Raw genomic sequence first — 26,083 nt, 5'->3', positions numbered from 1 at the left:
TTGACTATGGGCCAATATTGCAGCAGAGAAAATAAAAGCAAGAAGCTGCTGTCAGAATAAAAGCTGCTAGAAGAAGCGAAAAACTGAAATAAGAAGCATGTCCTATGGGAAGGGGGCCAGACACCATGTGGAAAGATGAAGGTAGAACTGAGCAAGTAGCTGTGCCAGTGTGCAAAGGAGCAGGGCGAAAACAGAGCCCGTGGTAAGCGCCTACACAGACAGGAAAGAGGGAGGATGTGGGGCGGGTGAGAGGGCATGATGGAATGCGCAGAAAAGCCAGTAGTAACACGTACGGTCGGTGGCAGGAGGTTGCATTGTGTAATGCTGACGGTTTATATTGTGTAATGCTGATGGTTCTCAGGAACATGAGTGTGTCCAGAGGATTTTAAGGACAGAGAGGCTATTCCATCCCAAGTAAGGCATCCCATCCCAAGAGGAGCTTCTCCATCTCCAGAGGGAGGCTCTCCATCCCATGCGGGGACCGTGGATGCCAAGGCTGGCTCAGCTGCCACCTGGCCAGCTTTCCATGGGGAGGAGCTCACTGGGACGGCTGTGGCAGGGAGCAAAGCCTTTGAACGCCAACCTCTCGGCGAGACGCCTTCTAAACTTCAAATCCAGACGTTCCACCCGTTTCACTCTTTGACACCCTCTCCCCTAAAGTTAAATTTACTTTTTCAGAGAAGCGCAGCCGTGGGTCTTCCTTTCCATGCCTGCCAGCGGTGTTTAAAACCACGACGTGCCCAACACTGGGGAACCCACCCGCGGCTCCCTTGGGATGCCGGACCCCAGTTACAAACCCTGGCGGCGAGAACGCCCTCGGCGGGGGTGAGCCACCGCCGGCGCGGCCTGCCGGCACAACGCGGCCTTAGCGCGGCTGCAGAGGGGCCCGGGGCCGAGGGGGCAGCGCGGGGGCCCGGGGCCGAGGCGGCGGCCGCGCCACAGCTCCGCGGGTCACCGCTGGTGGCGGAATTGAGCGGCATTTTGGCCAGGGCCGGGCCAAACGAGGGCAACCCCCCGTGCCCTGGCTCCGGCCTAACACGGAGCGTCTGAACCTGTTTGCTAACGGCTTAAAAACAAACACACAAAAAAGCCCAAACCCCAAACACTTGAGGTTTTACGCGCGCGGTGGCAGGTTTGAGCGCCCGACTCCCCCGCCGGGCCCCAGCTGCCGTAGAACCCAGAAAACGCCGCGGGCGCGGGGGGGGCCTCAGGCGGGGCCGCGTAATGGCGGCAGCGCCCGCCCCGCCCCTGACGCCGCAGCCGCGCCCGCCCCGTCCCTACGGTGGCCGCGGGGAGGCCGGCGGCGGCGCGTTGCTCTCCCGCTCCGCGGCCGGCCCGGGCAGGCGGCGAGGCGAGCGCGGCGGGGCGGCGGCGATGTCCGAGCGGCGCCAGGCCCGGCGAGGCCCCAGCCCGCCCTTCCGCCGGCAGAGCGGGCGCCGGGCCGGGCCCTGAGCCGCCCGCGGCCCGGGAGCGGGGTAGCCCCGCGCCAGGCGCTGAGGAGCCGGCGAGGCCCGGAGCTGCCCCGGCTGAGGATGGGGATCCTCTTCACCAGGATATGGAGGCTGTTCAACCACCAGGGTGAGGGCCGGCGGCCGGGCCGGGGCGCGGGGCCTGAGGGCCGTGGCCGGCGGGGCGAGGGGCCGGTCCCGGGGCCACGGCGGGGGCTGGCGGCGGGGGCGGGGGAGCGCTGCCTCGGCCCGGGCCGCGGGGGGCGGCCGGGAGGCTCGGGGCGGGGTGGGGGGCTGCGTTTAACCCTTTATTCCTCTTTATTCCCTCCCTGGGTGGCTGGGGAGCGCGTTCCCCGGCGGGGGGGTGCCGTGCACCGGCGGGCGGCGTAGCGCGGAGTTTCGTCTTCAGGCGCCTTAACGCCTCAGCGCCGCCGTGACGGGGCCGAGTGCGCCCGGCGGCGGCTGAGGCGATACCCGCGGTGTCGGGCCCTCGGTATCGGGCAAACCCCCGGCGAGGGAGCGAATGTTATTTATAAGTTCCCTTGTTAACGCCCGTCGCCCTGCGGGAAGGGCTGCGGGGGCTGTAACTCGTAACGCGTTTGCAGGGGCTTTAGGTCTGGTTTGGAGTGGGCTGGGGCGCTCACGCCTGCACGCCCCGAGCGTGTGCCCGTTAACGTCGAGCGCAAATACAACAACGTGTTTTTGTCTTGTAGCGTCCAGCCCAAGGTTCTCTGTAGCTTCTGTTGCACCTGATTTCCTAACATCCATACGCTGGCAGCGTCACACCAGAAACAAAAGTTCCTAGTTATGTGGGGTCAGGTAAGCAGACATTTTTACAATATTGTGCAGTTATGCAAAGTTATTAAAACTGGAGTTTGTATTTGATGGTATGTAAGACAACTCTGCAAAACCACACAATATTGATAAAATTAAAACCAAGAACACCCCGCTTACCTGACCCCTGTCCCTTCCCGCTCTCCTCCGTGACAGATCAATGCGAGCGTACTTTGTGAGCAGAAGGAATTGATCTCTGGTCATCGGAAGCTTGGGCAGGTTTATAATGGCTTTTTGTCGCCCTTGCGGACCGCTGGGGAGGGGGGGAAGGAAGCCCCTTCGCACAAAGCTTTTACTTGCGTGAATAGTCCTGTTGAGGCCAAGGTTATTTGTGCAAGTCAAAGTTGTGTAACCTAGCTGAGAGCAGGCAGCGCTCGCTGGCCCTGTAATCATAAATCTCAATGTGCCCGACGAGACCCGCTGTAGAATTCAAATTCAATTTTGTGATGTATAGGAAAGAAGGTGCTAAATAGAAACAATAATGGATTCAGACACTGAGCTCCAAAATGTGTTCGTCTATGTGTCAGAGTAGTTTTGTGTAGCACTCCTTGGTTCATCTAAAACTAAGTGGGTGAAAGCATACTGTAAAATACTCGTCAGCAAAACTGTTCGCTGGGTTCCAAGCCTGCTGAAGGGAAAAGAGGACACTGAGGGAGACAGGTGGATTGCCCTGCTGATGGCGCAGATCAGCATCGTTGTGGTTTTTCACAGCTCTTTGCAAAGAGATTAAGGTGTTGCAGGCCATAATAAAAGTGCGGCCTTGGAAATGAACATTTAACATGTGTAAGCATGTATTCTGGAGAGCTGCTGTGGTTGGGGGGAATAGAGAATACAGTCTGTTACAATCCACAAAAATGTGTGGAAGCTTGGGAGAAAATTCCAGCGTGAGATTGCGCTAGCACTTCAGAGAAGGAAAAGTCCACATGTAATCTCTCAGAAATCGTTCCTGTAGATGTGTAGATGGGGAAAAATGGACAGTTGCTTACCTACTCGGAACAGCACATGGGTTTGTACACCTCCACAGACAAACGAGCAAAAGCTCTTCGCCTGTGAAATGCGGCACCTGAAGTTTGGCAGTATTTGCTTAGGGAATCGGTCTAAAACGCAACGCTAACCTTGTTTCATAACACAGTTGTTATCGTGATGGCAAAGTTAACTATGTGGCTTACTAGTGATATTTTTATTTCAGAGCACAAGGTAATCATTGTTGGCCTGGATAATGCAGGAAAAACGACCATTCTTTATCAATTGTAAGTATGAACCACAGAGATGTCTCATGTATCGCGAGGTGTGCATCGTATATATTACTCTGACTTGTGGCTGCTTTCCTTGTTAGTTTTTCCTTTGAGAGCATTACACTGAAGATTGAAGTATAGGTGGCGGTGGGTCAGAGTGTGTGTTTAGAGTTTGGAAAGGTCTCCGTTTTGCCTGGTATATCAAGAAGGTTTTGTCCAGAGCTTTTGTTTATCAGATTATGTTGCTATTACCACTTAATCACAACTGCCTTTGGTGTCACCGTGTAGACTGTTTGCCAGCTCCATAAAATATGATTACATTGAGGGTTAGCCACAGGACAGTGCTGCTGAACCGATCCACGCTGCAGCATGTAAATACCAAACAAATTGTTTGGTGAGTGGCAAAGCAGTGGAGCCTGACCTCTCCCTGCCATGACTCGTGTCCTGTCTCCCAAGACATACTTTCGTGTCATTTGTGGTATGGGATGAAGGAGGAAGGCTGAGCGCTGGCTGAACCCAGGGCAGCACAGCTCCATCGGTGGCAGCCCATGCTGTCATGCAGCTTCTGCCTTTAGTAGTGGCATCGACTTGTGTTTGTATTGCATTAACCCTGCGGCTGGTGTACATGAAACTTGTGTGAGCCTTGTATCTCTGGTCCTCAGCTGCATTTTGATAAAAGGGTGCGGATTCATCTGCAAGCTCAGAAGCTTCTAGGTGGGACAGGCGACTCAAGGTCTGTTTGTAACAGAAACAGATTTGCAGTTTCTCACGTGAAGTAGTCTGGTATTAGGAAGTGTTCCTGAGTGAGTATCAGATATAATTCCTGTTAAGTGATATGGCTGTACTGGTCTAACCCTACACTTGAAATACGCTTTATTAAAATGTTTGGGTTTTGTCAAATTGTGATCTGCTTTTGCCTTTCTGAAATATGAAACTTGGGCAGCATTTCCAGCCTCTTATGCCCTAGCACACTCGGCAGAGAAAGTGAAAAGATGAAATTGGTTGTTGTTATTTAAATCGAGAGTGAGAGATTTTAAAAAGCATAAATAGAATGAAGAATATTTTTCAAGACTAGTAACAGCTGCAGCTGAGGGCCATCCTTGGTGCATTTTAATGCTGCCTGTGTCTTTCCACTTCCTTCACAAATGTCTCATGATTCTTCTTATCTTATTTCTGAAGTCTCAGTGTTTTCTTTTCCCTTTTGTACAGTGGATCTCCGTATGCCTCCTTTTCTTTCATACCCTTTTTAGCTCCACAGGACTTCCCCTTCTCTCTTCTTGTATTCCCCTTCCCCTGTTCGCCACTGTGTGAGAGCTGTCCCCTGTTAGTCCTGCTTGACTGCTGAAACCCTGCCTCCATCTGTGCATATCCCATTTTTCCTCTTCACGTTTCTTAGTGGTAGATAAGTGTTCTGAGCATGAATTAACTCGTTGAACCCTTTTTGTGTGAGATGGATAGAGATAACTAGTGGGATGGCTAGCGTTGGTTAGTGTACTGGTTGTTTCTTTGGTATCAGAGGGAGTCACAGCAGACATTGGAGTGGTGATTCTTCTGACAGATTGCAGCAGCTCCACAGACATTTCATTTTGCCCTGTTCTTCTACTCAGATGTCTTCCCTCCCCTTGGGTAGCACTGGGATTTTGTGATCCAGTGTTCTAGAAATGCCATTAAGCTTCACGCTCACCTTGTTTCACTGGGGAGGAGGAAAAAACCCACTTATCGTATTGCAAACTGTGAGGTGCCAGCAGCTAGAATGTGAAAGGCTGCAGGTGCAGCCAAGGAAAGGGGTCTCGTGATAAGTCTCTTCCAAGCCAGAACTCTGCCAAAACCTGTTCTTTAAATATGGGATCGGCCACAGGCATTTTCTTATGTCAGTGTTACCCTTAGTTTGGTTTTATGGTTTGTTCTTCTAATCAGTCTCTTGTATAGTTGCCTTCAAATGTGTGTGGTGAGAAGGTTGCTTGTTATATGCTGCTAAGACACGGGGTAACTGGGATTCCTTTCCAGAACACAGGACCATCCCTTTATCTCCTTGGTTCTCTGTATCATCAAGTAGTATTCCAGTTATAAGTCTCAAATTGCTGTCACTGTAACTAAAAGCTCTGCTAAAGCTTAAAAAAATGTTCATATAAAATGAAAAAACATCAATATTATCAGAAGAATTATGTTCTTTGCAAATGGTTGACAATTTTGTTGAAGCTACTTTTAATTTTTTTTGCATATCCCGCACAGTAAATAATTTGAACTTGAGGAATATCCAGAGAACACATTTGGTTATCACTATTGATGTGAAACTGGTGGTCTTAATGACAAAGTTGCGCTACACCTCTAAAACAATATATTTCAAATATTTAATGTCTGCGCTTGTCTCCAAAAAGCAGTGTTACTGGACTGTGCTGAAGGGAGAAGAGAAGGATGTTTGGACATAAAGCAGCTGAATTGTGAAGAAAGTATGCTCTCAGGGGCCTGCACTGGAAGGAGAGCAAGATGTAGTGTATTTGGTGCAGCTGGATGATGAGTTGTTTTTCTGCAGCTTCGGAAATCTTGTGGCTTAACCACATTCTTGAAGCAAAACAACTGCTCTCTCCCATGCGTGCCAAAATCGGCCTGGAAAAAGAAAAGCTGACTGCTTAAAACAGCTTCTGAAGCAGATATTCTCTCAGCTTTATGATTTAATTAATGGTAATACAGTTTTGTTCATGAATGCTCTCTCAGCTGTATAATTCAATTATTACATAGTTTACAGAGTCCTTTTTTATTGCTATCTTTATTTTTACTTGCCTTCTGCTGTCAGACCTTGTCTCCATTTGCTGCATACGGAGTGTTTGCTGTAATTGTCCCACTAAGCTTTCTACCTCGGAGTAACCATCAGGTTTGGGTTTGATGGCAGGAGGTCAGTTTGGAGTCTGGAGGTGCTTGATGTAACGCAGTTAATGTGCCGGTTTTTGCAGTTCCTCACCAAGTCGCTCTCTTCCCTCCGCAGCTCGATGAACGAGGTGGTGCATACCTCACCCACCATAGGCAGTAACGTGGAGGAGATCGTGGTGAACAACACGCGCTTTCTCATGTGGGATATTGGAGGGCAGGAGTCTCTCCGGTCCTCGTGGAACACCTACTATACGAACACAGAGGTGAGAGTGAAGGCCTTGCTGCAAGACACCGTGCAACCACTGCTGGCAGAGGGGGTGCAGCGTGCCAGAGATCTGCACCGGCCACGCTTCCAGAGGGCTGTATTAACTGTGCTTTGAATGTTACCGTAGCTACTGCAGGGTACTCCTCTGTGGATTTTTTTGAAGTCTCCTCTTTAGCAGGCTGTTGTAAGACTTGCTTTTATATTTTTTATCCAAGATGCATAATACGGAGTTGCCATTAAAAACAGCTTTTTCATAAGGATTCTGTGTCTGGGGATCTGCGGCCTTAGGGCAAGTGCTCACTTTGTCTTGGTATTACAGATCCCCAGGTTTACAGGTCCCCTCCTGTGGACCGTGGCTGCTCTGTCTCTGTAGCAGGTACTCTTAAAACCTGTCTTACCCCTCAGGAGTAAGACTGAAAGCCCAAAAGTTTTCTTCCAAGACTGCAGGAGCGCTGTCTTGCAAGCTCACATGCTCAATTTACTTAAGCACCCCCAGTAATTTTAAGAACTTTTTAGCGATGAAGTTGCAGCACATACACTGAACTTGAGTAAATAATGATTTAAATCAGTGTTTCCTGTGTGTTATCAAATGTGGTTTTAAAAAAGGGTTGGTTTTTTTTTAATAATCAGATTTGTTCTCCTGCGCTTCCTTGTAAGATGCTATGATGCATAGCTGTGTGTCTGCTTTTGAAATATTGAGCTTATGGGTGGTTGTTTTTTTTTAAATCCCTTGCAAATATTTATTTGCGTATTAGTATTTGAAGGAGACGGAGAAAGCTGATGCAGCCTTAAAAAGGTAAACTGTAAGAAATTACTTGAGAGATCAGCGTGCTGCCTCGGTTATGCTAAGCAAAGAACAAAACCGGATTTGGGATTACAGAGTAACACTTGCTTTCAGTATAAATTTTTCACTTGAAAATGGAAAACAAAAAGTCAAAAGATATGCCGTGGTTTGTATAGCTCTGACACAAGTTGTAATCCATACCAGTGCTGCGGGTAATCATGCTCTGGCTGGGGGAGGTGTGTCTGGAATAGGATGATATCTGATAATGCAGCTAACTGTCTGGATAATGCCATGGAAACAGTAATCTGTCCTGCTGAAAAATGTGTGGCTGGAAAGATAGTTTGTTCTCCAACTAACAACTCTTCACTTCTTAAAGTTTGTGATAGTTGTTGTGGACAGCACAGACAGAGAGAGAATTTCTGTGACTAAAGAAGAACTGTATAAAATGTTAGCACACGAGGTGAGTAGACCCTGTTTTTTCTTTGGTTTAATATTTATTGTGGATAAGATCTGGATGTTACGTGTTAAGGGAAGCAGATGTGCATGCTTTTTGTGAAAGCTCCCCCTTACCCTGCAGACAGACCAGAATGGCAGGAGGCCTCTCCAGTGAAGCCCAAGGCAAAGAGCAGCAGTCGCGCTTCCCCAGCTGCGGGTAGTACTGTATCAGAGCTGTCTTGTTCCTGCCAGAGGCTCTGTCTTTTGTGAAGCTCCCAATAAAGCTGTAAATTCATGCTGAATTACTGTAGAGAACTCCCACAAAAGCAGCTTTTCAACTTGTGAGTGCTACATTGAAACAGAAGTTAGGACCTATAAATGACTTTTGTGAGTTTTATACTTCAATTCATGTTAATACCTGAATGAGATTGTTTTAAAAAACATTACTTCCTCCAAAACTTAATTACTATTATTGATAGCTTCATGGTTGCTTGATGTTTTCTGTTTCCACAGTGAAACAGATACAGCCTTAATAATACGTCTTACAGCAGCCAGCTATAAGACTGAAGAAATGGCCTGCCGTTGGCTGTCGGGGCCGGCATTCTCTGTGCACTTGGAATTGCAGAATGAGAGTATAATTTGCTGACTTGTCAAGACCCTCTTTAAAACTGAGCCCAGTGTCAGGTCTAAAACTGAACTGTCTGAGTCATAAGTATTGGACTGACGTATAAGACAAGGAGTTACCTATTGCATGACCTGAATGTCCCGAAGTCTTTAACCTACCCATGCGGTGCAGCGGGACCGGAGCCTGATTTTTGCTGAATCTTCAAAAAAAAAAGCAAAAAAAAAAAGGGGGGGTTATATAAACTTGACTGCTGCTGCTGAGATCAAACTCGGCAAACTGAGAATGCAAACTGGATCAGTTTGTATGAGATGACACCGAGATTCCAAATTGAAGTGTCAGAATACAAAGATGTGTGCATAATTAATGGCATTATATCCTCAAAATATTACATCTGTATTTAAACTGTAGCCACTGTTCAGTAGACTGCAGGAAGGGGGAAGACTGCCTGTGTATTTCCCTTGAGTGATCATAGTAATCTAAAGCATTTGAGAAAAAACAAGTGCTTTGCTTAGTGTCTTGAATTTCTAATTTTTGGTATTTAATTTAAAGTTGTGTTTAATAAAATAAATTCTAATAAAGTAGGTCTGGCTTTCTTGGTTGTGGTGGAATGTTAAATGTGGCGTGGAAGGACTGTTGCCATTGGGTCTGCTGCTGTCATAATTAGAATTTCAGAGATGTACTCTTCAGTCTGTTGCTGTCGCTAAACAAAACCTGCGTCTTCTGGTTTGTAATCTGTAAAGAAAGATGCAGAAGTTATTAACGGACTGAATTTGAAATGAGAAAAGTCTGGAGCTTCAAGCAGCATGAATGCCCTTGCTTTGTGTTGGGAGACTATTTCTGTGCTCCGAAAGCATCCGTGTAACTGTAAATGTGCCCATTGTTTCACAACAGGATGTTTTCGGTGTATTCTGCTAACTCTCTAGGTGCTGTGACGTTTGAAGAGAACAGTAATGGTTATAAGCTGAAATGAAAGTCAAATATTTATTTAGAATAGCTTTTCCTTGCAGTCCTTGGAAATCTTTTCTTTCTGCTAAGCAGGTCAATTGAATTTCTGTTAAGGCAAAATTGAGTTGCCCAGGTCAGTTCCAGTTATTTTCTGGACCAGTAGATTGTTTGGGAATTAATTTTACTGCTTGTAAAAATTAGTGTGTCTGATAGGTATTTAAGTGAACGAGTAGTCTTGGCTTCCTGGGAAGACCTTTTTACTTTCGGAGGGAAAGATTTTCAGTAATACATGCCTGTACTAGTTTAATTCCAAGCAGCCCAAGATAAAATAAACTTGCCCCTAGAGTTGCTCTTCTCCAAATTGTTAGTACTGATGCTTTAAAGTTTACATGGGCCTTATGAAGAAGTTTATTGTAATGTCCTTGTTCGTGTAGATGTCCATCCTTCGATTCTAAAGCAGTGTAAGTGCCGACTTTCTATGAATTCTGTGTATCTTCTAAGTAAAATATTACCGCAGCTTGCTCTATGCTGTCTGTGGCACATTAATGCTTCTTAACAGGCAGCATTTCCCTTGCAGAGGGCTGCTGTGCAGGCAGAGCATCCTTCTGGCCCTGGCGTGCCACGGTGTCAGCACACTTGGCATGGCTTTACCAGCACTTAGAAAGTTCTGGTGGGGTAACCCAACCTTGCCCTGTGCACACAGCCTACTAATTTGGTACTATAAAATCAGTCTTAACCGTTTGCTAATACCTAAGCGCGGTGTGTAGGTAAAAGCTGTGCTCAGGAGAAGGTGCTTGATTTGGATACGCAGGCAGGAGTGAGCTGTAAGGCCGGGGTTAAACGGGAGGCCTTGGCTGTTGGAGGCGTGTGGCTTTGTTGCAGCCGCACACATACAGAGGTACAGGGACCTCTGAGCCTCGCGGCATGCAGCAGAACAGCCAGTGTGGTTTTACAGCTCGTCCTAAGCAAAAATGGGACGTTCAGTTTGCTGGATCAAAGGATTTTCTGAAGTTACATGTCAGTCAGCCTGCAGCGTTTTATAGTTGAGGTTTTTTTGCTAGGGCTTAAGGTTCTTTAGTCTGGTACCACCTCTTTTGCTTCCAAGGGCTGATTTGTGATCAGCATCTTTTTTTCTTCTTTCTCCCTAGGACTTAAAAAAAGCTGGTTTGCTGATCTTTGCTAACAAGCAAGATGTTAAAGAGTGTATGACAGTAGCTGAAATATCTCAGTTTCTGAAACTGACTTCAATTAAGGATCATCAGTGGCACATTCAGGCCTGCTGTGCTCTAACTGGAGAGGGGTAAGAGTTGTTCTTGTCTGTCAGAGGGGAATCTTGAATTATTTTGGTATTTTTATTGTAGGGTTTGGTTTTAATACATACTCCTCCCCTGTCTAGTAGTTGTAAAGATTTTTGGGCTCGGAACGTACCAGCTTGTGATCGGTGTGATCTGAAAACCAGCTTTCACATCAAATCCACAGTCTCCCCTCACAGTGATAAAACTTAATATGTTTTGGGCCTAATGAGGGCAGGGATGGAAATGACCTAAAATCTGTTCTGGTTTATTAAGAATAATCGTAAGTAGAGATAACTTCCGTGCATTTCTTGAAGTGCTGGGATCTGAAGTCTCTCACCCGTAGATTGCTTAAGATGATCTAGGAAATGCTGTGGTCAGAGTGGATTGTTTCTGGAAGTTACTCCTTCAGTCAGAATCATGGAGTTCTGGGGAAGAATTTAAATTGGTGCCATGGCATTATCTTTGAAGCTGTCCTGAGAAGTGGCTGTATTCCTTAAAAAATTATCTCTTTTGTTTGCAGACTGTGCCAAGGACTCGAATGGATGATGTCAAGACTTAAGATCAGATGATTTTTAATGACCTCTTTGCACAGACATTGCTTAAAAAGAGCTGCACCCATGATTACCTTCACAGTGGCAGAATTAATGGGTTAGATGTATTTATACTGAACTGATCTCAACTTTATTTTCTACATAGATGCACACACACATACGTGTATATAAATTAAGGCCATTCAGCAAGATGAAAGATGCAGTTGGTGGCTCCAGCTTGGTTTTCGGTTTGCTTTCCTCTGAAGATGCTGTATTTAAAAGCTGTGATCAACCTTCATTTCAAGATACAGCCACTCAGAACAGTCCAATGTTGAGCATGTTGAAGATGAAGTGAGAGGAAGGAGCTTTTAATTTTGGGTTCTATTATTCCATTGTAGTCCTCTCTAGTCGAAGATGTTGGCTTCATTATTCCAGTAAATTAGCAAGCAAATCAACGGCATAGATACCAACTTTCCAGTATTTTTAAGGTTACCGATGTTACAAATGCAAAAATATTTTCCTGTATGTGTACTGTACATATTTGTGTATATTTATACCTCAATTTTAGGTTAATTGCAATCTGTTCAGACCAGTGTGTAAAGCTGAATCAGTATGTTGACAGTAGTACTAATATTTGACGTAGCCAACACATCACAACTTCTTTTCCTTTGTTATCTGTATGGCTGTAACATCCATCAGGCAGTTGGCTCACCAGAACTTTATAAAACAAACTTCTCTCTTAAGACCACTGCTTGTTTTTTCACGTGATTTTTCAATTAGGGAGGATGCCATAACGGACTGGGGCATGGGGATCGAGCTTTGAGTTACAGTGTCGGCAAACAGTAAAAGCTTGCCAAAGAGTTTAAAATGAAACAGATTTTCTTCTTTTTGTTGTTGTAGTCATCATTTGATTAGGTGATTCCAAAAAGTGCATGTCATGCTGTCCTGTGGTACTGCTTCTCTTTTTTTTTTTTCTGTACTGTTCACTCTACGATTTGAGTCCAGTAGAAGTACCTTTAGCTGTCATAAAGGGAAAAATGTCATCTTTTTTTTTCTTAACCAAAGAAGAGGCACAAAAGTGTGTTTAAAAGTCCCACTGGAATCTTACAAAACACATCATACTCTGTATTAAGTGTTTTCCAGAGGAAGGCACGCTTCTTTTTGATAGCTTAAAAATGTATATATCTCTCTATATATGCAATGGGTGGAACTGGGATGGGGAGCAGAACAGATTACACTACTTGCAAAGCTCTAAGTGACCCCTCGATCGTGTTCCCACAGAAGTTTCAGGGCAGTATTTCTTGACAATAGAACTCCCTTGCATGGCCCCCAGGTGAGCTAGAACGAGGTGTCAGAACACTATGTGATTATCTTTTCTTACTGTAGGACCTAACAGGTGGGTGTCCCACCTCGCACAGAAGCTGTTCCCAGTTACCATTTTAAAGGATACAGGTTTTTCAACGGGAGGAGAGTGAGAGTTGTATGGTTTGAAACGTCAGTATTGTGAAAGCGTACGTAGCCTCGATCGTAGGCTCTTATGTTGGAGATGTGTGTTTGGGGAGTAGAGCAAAATGAAACAAAACTTTGTTTAAAATGTCCTTTCCTTTCTTACCTCATACATCTGATAAGGATGGAAAAGACATTTTAAAGGAAAAGCCTAGTTTGAACTTTTTAAGGTGCTGATCTTTGGTTATGGGTTAATCCATTCAGCCCGCCTGCCTTCCCATTTGCCCGCTTTGCTAGGGATCATGTTGTGAATTTGTGGAGAAAAGAAGTGCGGCAGTTTCAAAACCCTGTATTTAACAAAGGCAGGTAAAGAATTTAACTTTTTAATACATTTTTTGGTATCTCTTTATGATGCTCACTGGATAGGGAATCTGCTGTCTTTGTTAAACATTTTAATGTGTACATGCATACCTTTATAGTGCATGCACATAGATACTGGTATTTAACTGGTGTATTGCAAAATGTATAAATGTTTGAAGAAATAACAATTTAATGCAAAGACTTTCTCAGTTTATCTGATAGTATCTTCAAGAAATGAGCTCTGTGCACACTTGCATATGAAATGGAATTGTACGTTTTCTAGTCTTAAAAAAGAAAAAGCAGACTTGCTTATAAACCTCAGTGTCTGGTTTTTGAGTCTTATGTCTTCCCTTTCATCCTTTGAAAATATTTTGCTTTAGTATTGTTAAATACTGCGTGGTTTTGCCTGAACCTGCACAGGCTGCGTGTGTTGGGTTTTTGTTTGTTTTTAAAAACATGAGTTTTTCCTGCTAATGAAAAAAAGAAAATATCATGGAGCAGTATTCTGGTATCTGCTACTTGCTGAAATTTGCTGCTTACTCCCTCGCTTCAATTAGTAGGACTTAGTATGGCCGTATCATGAAAGTGTGGTGGTTTTCTCCAGGTACAGCTTGTGTTGCAACCAGACATCTAATGTTTACGCATAAGTAAACTTAGGCTTACTCCTTCTCCCTCTCGGTACCCTGGCCACTTCCACTTTCTGTGGCATCTGAGATACCGGGCAACCAGGTCACTGCATCTTCATTTCAGGAGTGGCAACAGACCCTAGCAGGGAGCTGGGAATAGCTGCACATGTGAAGACTGCCTGTTAAAACAATGTCTTTTGTGCCCTAAAGTGTTGATAATTCAAAAGTCAAATTGTTGTCTGTGTGTTGGATGGTGAACGATCCAGCCTTAACCTGGCTGCAGAAAAAGGTGCGTGTCACATCATGTGTAATGATGAGTTTTTCTGTCTCTTCTTGTGATCCGACGGTATGTTAGAGGGCCGATGTGCTCTTCAGTAGCTAGAATTCTGTGGTGGCCGGTGCTTCCCGATGCGCCGTGTGCCTGCAGCTTTCTTGGCCGGGGCTTAGGAATCAAGGGAGGACGCACCTTCATTTTAAATGCTGGATTTGCAGTCTCCATAACAATGATGGATCTTGCCTGTAGTAGCCGGGCACCTTTTTGTCACCCCATTGTAAACAGAGGTGACTGTTTCGAGTTCTCACCTTGTGGGGTTGGTGCGATCATGCTTTTAAGCCCAGCAGTGCATAGCGAAAGCGGAATAATGTCATCCAGGTGCTGCAGCGAGAGGTTTTGTAGGAAAGTTTGTTTGCCTGAAGGGTCTTTGTGAGAACAAGTGTGTCCGCTGTGATACTGCTGAGATGAACGTGAGAAGTATGTACCCTCACGGTAGCGTTGTGGCTGTGACGGTCCTTCCCTGCACACCTTGCCTTTTGTGTAAAGTTGGAAATGTTTTTAAATTTAGTCACCTGGTAGAGCTGGAGAAGGGCAGGCAAACTTTTGAACACACAAACCCTTTTTGTATGTGCTGCTTGTTTACGGCTTTTTCCTTTTCCCTGTAGGCCAATTCACATTTTTCTCACAGCTTTGTCCATAGAAAAGCAAGTGAACTTTGCATCAATGCTGCTTTCAACTTCATTTGGTTATTCTTTGGAATTGATTGTCTTAACACGAGTCACGCCCTGGATTTGTATTGCTTTTGTGTTTTTGCCCTCTGTGTGTTGTGTTGCCTTGCCTTTGTTCTTCATGAAATTAATGCTTAGGATGTTATACAGAACCGGGGGGGGGGGGGGGGCTTTAAAAAATGGTTATTTAAGTTCATGCTGCAGAATGCCATTTTACTGGCAAAAACATAGCAGTAAGTCATATTTCAATAATATTGAAAATGTTTCTTTTGCTTTAGCAGACAATAAACCTGGTAAGTCATCTCTATAATATGCTGCCTCTGTGATTTGAAAATTATGCAGGTTTTTAATTGCGAGGAAAGGTGGAATATAGAACTTGGAAAATGTGAACAGGGATCTACTTAGCTTCATTTTTTTATTTTTTTTTTTTTTTTATTGCCAGGGAGGCTTAACAGCTGTTTTCCTATGCATTTTATAGTGTGTTCCTAGGTATAGGTGTTCATGCGTGAATGCTAAACGTATCCGATGGGCACCTTCTACAGTCTATGCAGCTCAAGTGCCTGTAACTTAATTCAGTGATCAATTTTTTTCCTCCTCTGTGACAATTTCCATTTTCCTTAAAATAGATCTATTTCTATAAAAGCATTTAAATGTGTGTAAATGAGTGGTTTTTTTCTTCTCCCTACACATCAGTTTTAACATGATTTATAATGAATTTGTTACAGTTTCTTTCTGTCCTCTACATTTCAAGCACTTTTTCCATCAGACATCCCATAGCTAGCTTGCTTTGTGAAGGGAGATACTAAATTTGTCCTTGCATCAGATTGGTTAGCTGAAATTCTTTTCAAGGAACGCTGTTTAAATAACTTAATCCAAGAATACTTGGCCTTGTAAGTATCCTCATGTAAGTAGTTCCTTTTTAGTTGGCTAATAAAACATTAACTTTGCGGCTGTCAGACTAATTATGTCTGGAAAAATAGTTTTCAGCTAATTCAAATGAATGTAGTACTAAGCCTTTAAATGGCGCATCACTGAGCATTACAGGACGAGTTTGATGTCATGAAAAATGGCACTAAGAAAGAAAAATGTCTTCGCATATAGTTGTGATATGTATTATAAATACAAATGTGACTTGAATATAATTGTTGCAGTGAATATATTAAATGTACAAACCCAAGAAATTATAAGTGGTTGCCACTGTAACTTTTTTTACATTGTGATTTAGAATCATAAGCAGAAATTATATTCTTGCCTTACTAGGATTTTACTGGTGAATTTTTATATTGTACAGAGACTTTTTTTTGAAAGTGTTCTTCACATCAGATGGTAGCCTTTATTCATAACAGGATCGAACTCATGTACCGCCCTTAGCCTTTTAGGCCAGATTTCTTGTGAGCAAGGACATAAGTTGCTGGGCTTTTTTTAAGCTTTTCCTATCTGTAAATTTAGAAAACTTAGCTGATACTGGATCAAGTTAGAGAATGCTGCTTTACCTAGAAGGCTGTAAATCATTCTTTGTAAATCATCAGCTTGGTGTTACTCTTGTCTGAATGCTTACAGCATCAAACTCTGGGGAGGGTAGAAGATGTGGCCGAGAAAGATGTATTGTCTGCAAAGAGATTCAAAGATTTAAAAAAAAAAACAAACAAAAAACCCAACAAAAAAACCCCAACAAAAACCAAAACCCCCTCCGACTGGAAAGGCTGAGCACTTTTTTTGGCTAATAAATTGAAGAATTGGTAGCATATGACAAAGGAATGGTAACCATCCCGTTTAACCTGTGTCTGTATTATGTTTTCATGAATGTTTTCAGCATGTCCTCAGCTTTCTTATGTTCTTTTCCAAAACCTCTAAACCTCCAATCCTGTAGCCGCAGTCCTGTACTTGGCCCGTACGTGCTGCTCTAAATCTGAGTCTGCCCTCCTGGCTCTCCCGGGAGGCTGAGCGGGTGTCAGAGGGAGCCAAGCTCTTTGCCCTCCGACTGGACCAAGTAATGGATTACAATACTGTCCTGTGACACTAAACCTATAATTCATGACGTATAAAGTAAACTTACCAGATTAGTGTACTAACGATGTAGTTACAGTAAAGTATATTATCTGTTTTTTACAAATGCAGAGTAACACCCGTATGTATACGCATTAATCATATGAGCAGGGTCATATTTCTTTTGATCACTTGTATTTTGTACTTCTCTTTCGAAAAAGTTTGTCTTCTTTCTGAAAGAAATGCATAAAGTAATGTGGCTAACAGCGATAACTGCAATAAAATGTCATTCCAGAATATACAAAGTTATTGCTTCACATTAATCCCAAGACTTGTGAGGGCTGGTATTTCTTGGCTTGAGCCCTTCTGTGTCTGAAACTTAATGCATGTTTATTAAAGTAATTTAGCTAAAACTTTTTATAAAGCTATTTATTATAATAAAGTTCAATTATGATTCTGTTATATGATGATCATAATAATCATGAATCAATTATGATTCAGGAAAAGTGACTTTTCCTGAAATTTTATCAGAACATGCCTTTAATTGTTTCCCCCTTGCCTCTCTCTGTCCATCCTGGCTTTTAAAGTCTGATTTTCACTGAAGGGAACTCATTCAGTTCTTATAATTCTTGTTGAAGAAGTGAAAGAATCACAAATTTGGTCTAGAATTGTTGTTGGGAGGGAGGAGCTGTGTAAAAGTATATAGACACATTTACAGGTCATGTCAGAATTGCTAATTCTTGAAAACCTACCAGTATTTATTATTTGAAAATGAAAGCACTTGTCAGCATTGTACTGTTTGCATTTAAACATTCTGCATGTCTATGTTGCGGTGAAACTTCTCAAGCAAAAGTGTGATTTCTGACATAGCCTGTGGGGTTCTCCAGGCGTTCCTGGGGTGAAATGCGCTGTTCAGCCGAACCTCTGATTTAATTTTAATTTTAATGGCTTTGTATTGGGAGATATTTTGGCATTTGGGACAAGTTTGGTAATAAGTATGTGTGTGTTAGTTTCAAATCAAATGGAAGTTACAATTAATGGTGAAATGCTTTTTTCTTCTAGAAAATGCGGGATTCCAGCAGTGTACTGCTCCTGTGCATTCATGTACTGCACGCTGGTACTTGCAGCTGTGTGAGTGGGGGGGGTTACAGGCAACTGCTTAGAAAGCAAGAGAGGTGAAACCAAAGCTGGGTTAAAAAAAAAGAAAATATCATTGTACAGTACTAAAGGTATGTTGCCAGTCAGCTCTGCGACCCTAACAGTCTCGTTCCATATGTGTTAAGTTTGGACTTTGGCTTTATTTCTAACTGTGCAATATTTGTATCCGTGTGGTAATCTTGGAGAGTAACCTTTCCGTGAAGTGACGCATGGGCAGGTGATGTTTTTAATGGAGTTTTGAGGAATAAGTCAGTGTCAGCCCCTTCGTTCCGATGGCGGAAGAGATGGCAAAATGCTTTTTCTGCACTCTTTATCCTTCTGCATCCAATTTTAGCTGTGTCTAGCTGAAGTCTTTTTCCTGTGTGACACAATTCTCGCATTTGGCGGGGCTTTGTCCCCAGCTCCTGCCTGGCGCTGGCCGCTGTGTCTGTGTTGCATGCTGCGTTACTCCTCCTCTGCGCTTTTTGCTGGAGGGTGAAGGAACGGTGAGTTACCTCCAAAGCCATGCCCGCTCTTGGCTGTGCCCTGCATGTTTCTTTTCCTCTTAACTTTGTTATTCCTTAACTTTACTACAACTTTTCTGAAAATTGCTCTTGTTTTTCTTTTGAATCCAATTAAATATCAGGTGATTTTTTTATTAAAAAAAAAAAAAAAAAAAGGCATCATTATCACATACTTATTTTTGCCGGTTTAGTACAGGGTTCCTCAGGCAGCGTGCCTGTTGCCTGCCTCGTGTTCCCCTTGCTGCTGTCTAACCTTAGTTTGTAGATCACCACATTGGTCCATTAAAAATACATAAATAAGTATTTCTGAAGGTTTTTATTCCAGTATGTTTTTATCATTAAATACCTTTATGCTTTTTAATTGTGCACAAAAAAACATTTACCTCTGCCAAACTCTGACTGTTTTACTTCTGCATCCAACAACTGAAAATCTTGAGTAGAGCAAACCTGCCAAAGGGAGCCTTGGCTTAGTCATTTACACCCAGTGTGTGAAACTGTAAATAGACTTTAACAGAAAATGCCATTGCTTTTTGGCTTTTTTTCTTGGATGTATGAAATTTAGGGGCTGCTGTGTTCTCTTTATTTTTTTATAATTTTTTTAATTAAAACATAGTACTTTTTTGATCTTATTGCCACTTTTAAAATCACAGGTTGTGTCACTACTCTGTTGTTGTACAGTATATGTTGATTTATCTCTGTGGTTCTTCAATATGAGGTTGAATTAGATGCAAAACTAAAGAACAGTCAACATCTTGAGTTAATTCTTGTTACTAACTTTTTTGTTCTGTCTTGCTTTCTGCCCTGATTCTTCAGAATTGGAAGGCTTTTTTTTGCTTTTTTTTTTCCTTCTCCAGATAGAGGTGTATATGTGTATATATATGTAGGCAAACTTTTGGGGTCATAGGAAGAGATGCAGATCGTGGAATAGTAGCAGTGACAATTGTCTAAATTTTTTGTACATAAATAAAGATTTAGTATAAATGCTGGTACTGTTGAAGACTCACTTCTGAGGTCCTTGTACTGTTGAATCCTAATGGACACTCTGTTATTACCTGTATGTACAGCTTTGAAACATGAATTAATGGATGCATATGAGAGCTGTGTAAACAACTAATAAACCTGACTGTTTGTATTAAGTGGGCCAGATAATCAATTTTTTCCTTTTAGACTCACCATACCATTTTCAAAGTGAGCTTGAGAATTTGTTTTTCAAGGTCATAGGTATATTATAATAATTTTGAATTTGCTTAGCGTAATACGTTTTTTGCCAGTGTGGCTGCAACTGTTCGCGGTAGTACCTGAGTGTTGTTTTTAAGCTCATGGGTAATGATGACATGGGTATATGTTTGGTCTCACCCTGCTGCGGCAGTGGCTGGTCAGCCGGGGAGATGCTGACCTCCAGAGCATTGGGCTCGCACCACATGAAGTTGTGCAAGTCCATGAGTGTTCCCTTACTGTTGTGATGTGGATTTTCATGTGCTTTAGAAAATATGTAGTTGTATACAGTGTACTGAACAACCGCTAATCCATTTGCTTTGTTGGTTGAGAAGTGTTTATTTGGGGGGGAAAGGCTTTAAATATATTTGACAAGGTGTTTCAGTACAGGTTGCCATTGGTAGCACATTTCTATATGCAGTATGCTTCTATCGGTATGTGTCAAATCTCTTCTGCTCCGAAATGCCAAAGGTGGCTGTGCTGTTTAACGCTGCGGAGAACAGGCTAGCTGATGAAGGCAAGTCTTGAACTTTACTTGATATGTGAATCTTTGTAAGGATTTCCAGATTTCTGGATTTTTCATCCAGACTCATAAACAAGTCTCAACAAACAAAGTGAGGAAAACTATTGTTCCTTAAGACGTGTTAATGTAATAAGGGAACGCTGCTTTCCAAAGTGCATTTTTAAACTAAATTTCCTCTCTCCGCAGAGCGGCTCTTGCACATGTCAACCGGGTGCATAACAGAAATCAAAACTGCTCTGACTTAACAAAGTAATAAATTGTCACTGATCCTTGTATCGTGATGGTACTTGTTCATGACTAGCAGTGTGCAATATGCCACAAAGGAGCCCACAGCACAGTTCCTCTGTGCACCGATCGGTCGTGGAGGGTCTTTCTGCTGTGCAGGGAAAGGTTTCATGTTAGTAACTGTTTGTGGGCTGTGAGGTGATAAGACCACTAAGACCCTCTTTTACAGGACCTGATACCCATGCACCTTCCTCTTTTGCTCCACTGATGGCCTCTGGACCTTGGCATAGAATATGAACCTGTGCTTAACTACGCAAGAGACAAAGTGGTTAAAACAACTGATTTTACACAAAATGCATTAGCCACTAGCTCTGAAGCTTTTCACCTGCAGACAGAAGCGCACAGGTTTTGAGTAATTTTTGAAGTTACCTCTTTCATATTCTTTTTTAATATAGGTAAGGTGTGGAGATAAAGTGGCATTCAAGTGGTCTGATATGGACTGTTTTGATACAAGATCTGTTTCGGGCTTCTTGTGGTTCTGGCAGTGGCAACCCCAGTCCAGCTGCAGATGGTGAATCCCAGCATCGCTTGCCCTGTGGATACCTTGTACGATGAATCCTTTAGCGATCTGTGCGCTGATACACTGCAGTAGCCAAACCCTATCTATATCAGCGGTGGACTATTCCTTAAAGGTAAACACATGCAGAGAGGAACAAGCCCCTCTTCGCCATCCTATGGACAAGAGCAGCCTGAATCCAGGCAGAACTGTTCTTCCTCTGTGTATTTAGACCATTCATTCTTACCTTTCCTGGTGCATTTAAGGAGAATCCTGCAATAATGCAAAAAATGTGCATATTGGTAAGTTAATAACTCTTAACTGAGGTAAGGTGGGAAAATCCCATTCTTACATAGGATTTTTGCTGCCAGCCAGCAGCAACACCCACTATGTCACGCTGAGCCCAGCGAAGGAGTGAGAGGTCCAGGACAGCAGGCAGCTGGGGCAGGGAGAGGGGGAAGGCATTTGGACGGTATCTGGGCTCCAGCTAATTTGAGATTTAAAATTAAACCTTATTTCTGATTTTCTGAAAGCAAGAGGTGCCTCTGGATTTTGACCAACAGGTTTATCTTCCCCCTTCCTCCTTGCGGCCCTCGGGGAGAGACAGCTCAGCTTTGCAGGCTGAATAATTTTTTTCAAAAGCTGTCTGTGCCTGCAAGTGTAATACAGAATACATGATGTGGTAGAGATTTATAGAGGCAAAGTGAATAAAACTATTGTTTTTCTGGTTTTCAGTGGTGGGCACAGATTTACTGAGGGGACTATGGTTCCCTTCCCACATCGGCAGCAGATGGTAAGGCCTATATATTCCCGTTCACACAGCACATTTGGACCCATCTGCACCCCACAAACAAACGATGGCATGACTGGAGCAGCTCCAGAAAGATTATAATTATCTTTACTTTTCTGCCAGTCAAACCTCGATCCAAAATCGGAACCATTACCCATTTCTGAGCGCAGATTGTGGCTCGGGAGCCAGTGTTTGCATCCTGCCCATTGCTCCCCTTTTGAAGCTGCTGCGAAGGATTTCTTGCTCCAGCTCCACGTTGGGCTGCTCCCTTCCAGAGAGGCCAGGTGGGGGCAGGATCCTCCTTTTTATTAGCAAATACTTCAAACAAAAAGCTTTCTATTTTTTTTTTTTTTTTTTTTAACAGGTGTTAAAAAAAAACCACATATATATCTTGCTATACCTGGGGTGATCAAACTTTTTTAAGTCTGCACTTCCAGCAAAAGAAATCCCCTTCCCCTCTTCCTCCCATGCAGCACCGCAAATGCTTGCATGGGGCTTGGGGACCTAATTGTCATAAACTCTTGTAACCTTTGGAGTAACTTACAGCGAAACCAGTGTGGTACAGATGGCTCAAACAGCTTTTTTTTTGGCACTGGCAAGGGGTAGATAGAGGTGGTGAGGAGCAGACAGAGGGTAGGGTGGACATGGGACTGAAGGAGCTGGAGTTGTTGGGAGGGTCAGTGTTCCTTTGTGGTGCTAGTGCTGGTTTAGCGCCCAATGCTAAAGCCAACTGCTTTCATATATGGCATAATTTTGACTAATTTAGGTGATGCTTGTGCCTGGATAGTGGCTTGCTGCTTAACTGAGGCGCAGGCTGAGTGGCCCCACTCTCGCATAGCATTGCACTCAGCATCTGGAGCTGTTTAGCCTGGAGGACAGGAGGCTGGGGGGGACCTGATCACTCCCTGGAAGGAGGCTGTAGCAAGGTGGGGTCGGGCTCTTCTCCCGAGTAATAAGTGACAGGACAAGAGGAAACGGCCTCAAATTGTGCAAGGGCAGGTTTAGATTGGACATTAGGAAAAATTTCTTCACTGAAAGGTTTGTCCAGCACTGGCACAGGCTGCCCAGGGAGGTGGTGGAGTCCCCATCCCTGGACATGTTTAAAAGACGTGTAGCTGTGGCGCTGAGGGACATGGTTTAGTGGTGGGCTTGGCAGTCCTGAGTTAGCAGTTGGGCTTGACGGTCTTAAAGGTCTTTTCCAACCCAAATGATTCTGTGGTTCATACTGTTTTGGGCAAACAAGAAAAAACTTCCTATGTGGAGCTAGGAATGTGTTACCCTGATGTTTTAATGTCTAATCTCAATATAACAGTTGTTAGTCCAGTTACAGTGATGAGACCAGACAAGCTTGGAGGCTGAGCCTCTGCACGGTCGGGTGGCTAGAAAGCCCGCAGCCTCTTTTGTTGTGGCAATATCCTATTTATTAGTCTACAACAGGTAGTATTAACAGCTGCAACCAGCAGTGGCAAATCAGGGATCCAGCTGAGGCTGTCATTGAGGTAAAGAGTTACTGGGCAGAGGGCAAGGTCTTAAGTCACTGGCATGATACAGATTGTCATAGACTTCCACAGAAACAAGATCTGAATACTTGCGTTGATTCACCCACTGGTAGCGAGGAACCCAAAGTACAGAGCCGCAGAGGGTATTAGGAGGGAAAGGAAATCCTATGTAGGTGTGAAATTTCAAGACCTCGTTTTTATTTTTAAAATCTGAGGCAGCTGAGCAAAATACCTCCATCTGCTTCAGGTCTCTCTTTTTCAGGGTTCATAGGCATAAAAAAAAATTAATGTGAATTTGGTGGAATTAAGGAAAAAGTGGTAGAATTAAGGAAAAAGTCTTGGGACAAGCCCTGTTGTTTAGGTGAGGCTTGCAGTTGATTTGGGGCCAGGGGTGAGGGATGGAGGACTCCCAAGAAGCCATGGAAATGGGATGATGTCACTCATGGCCGCTGCATTTCCCACTGTGTATGGAGCTGTGTTGCAGCAGGGAGCTGACTCAAAGACCTGGGGAGCCGCACTGTGTGCCCTGCCTGGGGGGTCCCTATGGCAAGAAGAGACCTCTTCCCCAGTGAGCTGCTAGGTTGTCACTCCATGTCCCCATGTGCAAGCCTGTCTAAACAGATCCCCTGTTATGCAGAATGAGGGGAGGGGAATAGGACTGGATTACAGGAGATGCGGTTTTGAGTAATACAATCTGTGTGGGTAGGATGTGTCACATAAACTGCCTTATTTCCCAAACTGTGGCATGTATAAACTTACCTTCCTTTGTGCTGAACTGTTACTAAGCCTCGCCTGGGCAAATGCTGTTGGTTTCCTTGGTAACTGGGTCCCTCAGAGGAAAAAGCAGAAAGTGTCTGGGATGACAGTGGTGTGTGGCAAGTGGCACAACAAAGTGTACCAAGTCTGGTCCTGCTGCTGGTAAGTCTGGAGCAGCTGGTCCCCAAGGCCGTGGCCAGGTGATGCTGGGCAGAAGACTTGCTCGTGCTGGACTCAGGGGGGCTGTGCCTGTCCATGTCCCTAGGAAAGCCCCAGTCTCCCTGGTTTAGGCTGGGGCTGGCGTTCAAGGGGGTGATGTAGCTGCAGCTGATGGGCATCCGTGTCTTAAGTGGTTTGGTCAGTTCTCATTGTGCAAACACACACCTGTAAAATATCATTAAGCTGTCATTTAGTTCTTGTGACCAAACCAGGGGCAGAGTCTGAGAATTGTCTCAGAAACAGATCCAAATGCAGCGTTTGGACTGAATCCACCATAAAGCCTTGGTGTTCACTTCTGTATTTAAAGCAAATTCAGAGCCATCTCAGAGCCCCCCCCTCCTCCCTGCCACCTATGCTTCCTGACGAACCACCCCTTGCACCAGGCACGAGGCTTCTCCCAGCAGCAGCTTGTGTGTCGCTGTGCCTCAGCACATGCTCCAGGGCACTGCCCTCGAGTGGGAGCCAGTGGGGCTTCCTCTTGTCCCAGCCCCGTGGATCAGGACTAGGTCTGATGTGGATTTAATGCATTTTTTAATGGCTGTGTCCCTGTGTCATTAAGCATAAGGGTGGCCTTTATCATAAGGGTTAATACCTCAATATCTTTGCAGTAAGTTTCTTGTAGTGCTGCATTGTTCAGAGGATTTAGGTTTTAGCAAACTCTTAATGCAAAGTCTGTTGCAAAAAAAAAAAAAAAAAAAAAAAGGCAAAAACCCTGATGGAGCTGTGTCGCTGTGGGTTTTATTGCGAGGTGCTGCTGTGTGTGAAGTGCATGCACAAGCTGACAGCTCTGAAACTGGAGTCAAAGGCCACGTTCTCCATTAAATGTGAGATGAGCTTGTGAGGCAAAAGCTGTAACGCTGTGTCACGGATAATGTGGTGGCCACCTGTGTGCCATGGGTGCTCTGCCCTAGCATCACTGGGAGAGCCCACTGCTGCTGCCTCAGCCCCACCTTCTGCAGGACACTAGCCTCAGAAATCTCCGTAGGCAACACAGCATGGAAACAAACAAAGAGCAGTGGATTAGGAGTCTTAAAATCCTACTTTAAAAAAAACAATAAATTTAAATTTGTCTCAACATGCCTATCCACCTGAATTAGAAAATTGTAACTAAATTTAAGCCATGCAACAAAGCCATAAAACTAGTTTTTTGCTGCAGTCATTGGTTACAGGCTGGATCTTATTTTTTGGGTCAAATTGATAGATAAGCTGAATCCTTAGTCCAGTATATTAAAAGGAAAGGTGATGTATAAGCTCAGTACATCAAACGTACCGTGGAAGGAATAACAGATTGCAAGGCCCTGAGCAGAGGGAAGAAGTTGCAGCTGTACTTGAAGAGCAACAACTGGAAGTATCAATTATTAAACATGGGAAAATGTTTTTTAGCTTACCAATGGCTCTGAAGAACACCACAGCCCCCCTTTCACAAGCAGTGGGGGTGGCTCTGCAGTCCTGTGGTGGCGAGTGAAGAGGCTCCTGGCAACTCCACACTTTGTTCATCCCCTCAGGCAGGCAGTAGGCAAGGTCCTTGTTTCATGCTCGCTGTGCATCTTCTATATGCACACAACATGATTTATTACCTTCTGTAACAAGGAAGTGCTGTAACAGCTTGGGAAAGCGGGTGACTGCTTCTCCTGAGCAAGTACTTTATTTGCTGTGCCATTTGTTATGCCTGAAGGTGTTCCCAAGGAATGAAACCCATTGCTGGTACTGTGGAGTTGCGCCTGTTCCTGCAGCTTTTCCTACTGCTGGGCAACAGCAATGCTTTTTCTTCTTCTGAATTTGAAAATGACATTTCAGCTGCTCAGGCTACTGCCACAAGATGCGGCCCACGCCCTTTGCTGAGGGAGGGACATACAGGTTTCTCAGTAGTGCTCATCCTGGGGCACCCCCCTGTGCCCCAGCCCAGCTCCAGCTCTCTGCCCCTGCACTGTCCCGGGCAGGACATCATGTTTGCC

General features: G+C 44.2%; 1 protein-coding gene across 3 annotated transcripts; it reads left to right on the top strand.

Moving 5' to 3' along the window:
- The first annotated feature begins 1,274 nt into the window (after positions 1–1,274).
- On the top strand, positions 1,275–17,892 carry ARL5A (ADP ribosylation factor like GTPase 5A). 3 transcript variants are annotated; one of them, XM_055811549.1, is made up of 7 exons: positions 1,438–1,578; positions 2,162–2,267; positions 3,472–3,532; positions 6,501–6,648; positions 7,811–7,894; positions 10,588–10,739; positions 11,255–17,892. In XM_055811549.1, the coding sequence occupies exons 4-7, from the start codon at positions 6,505–6,507 to the stop codon at positions 11,301–11,303; spliced, it is 429 nt and encodes a 142-aa protein (XP_055667524.1). In that variant the 5' UTR covers positions 1,438–1,578; positions 2,162–2,267; positions 3,472–3,532; positions 6,501–6,504; the 3' UTR covers positions 11,304–17,892. The 3 variants fall into 3 exon arrangements, with proteins under 3 accessions (XP_055667523.1, XP_055667524.1, XP_027649670.1); XM_055811548.1 differs by lacking the exon at positions 2,162–2,267 and having other exon boundaries at positions 1,275–1,578; XM_027793869.2 differs by lacking the exons at positions 1,438–1,578; positions 2,162–2,267; positions 3,472–3,532 and adding an exon at positions 5,814–6,199.
- Positions 17,893–26,083: the final 8,191 nt, after the last annotated feature.

Source organism: Falco peregrinus, chromosome 8 (assembly GCF_023634155.1).
Source record: "Falco peregrinus isolate bFalPer1 chromosome 8, bFalPer1.pri, whole genome shotgun sequence".
Classification (NCBI taxonomy): Eukaryota; Metazoa; Chordata; class Aves; order Falconiformes; family Falconidae; genus Falco; species Falco peregrinus.
This window is presented reverse-complemented; position numbering and strand designations above follow the sequence as displayed.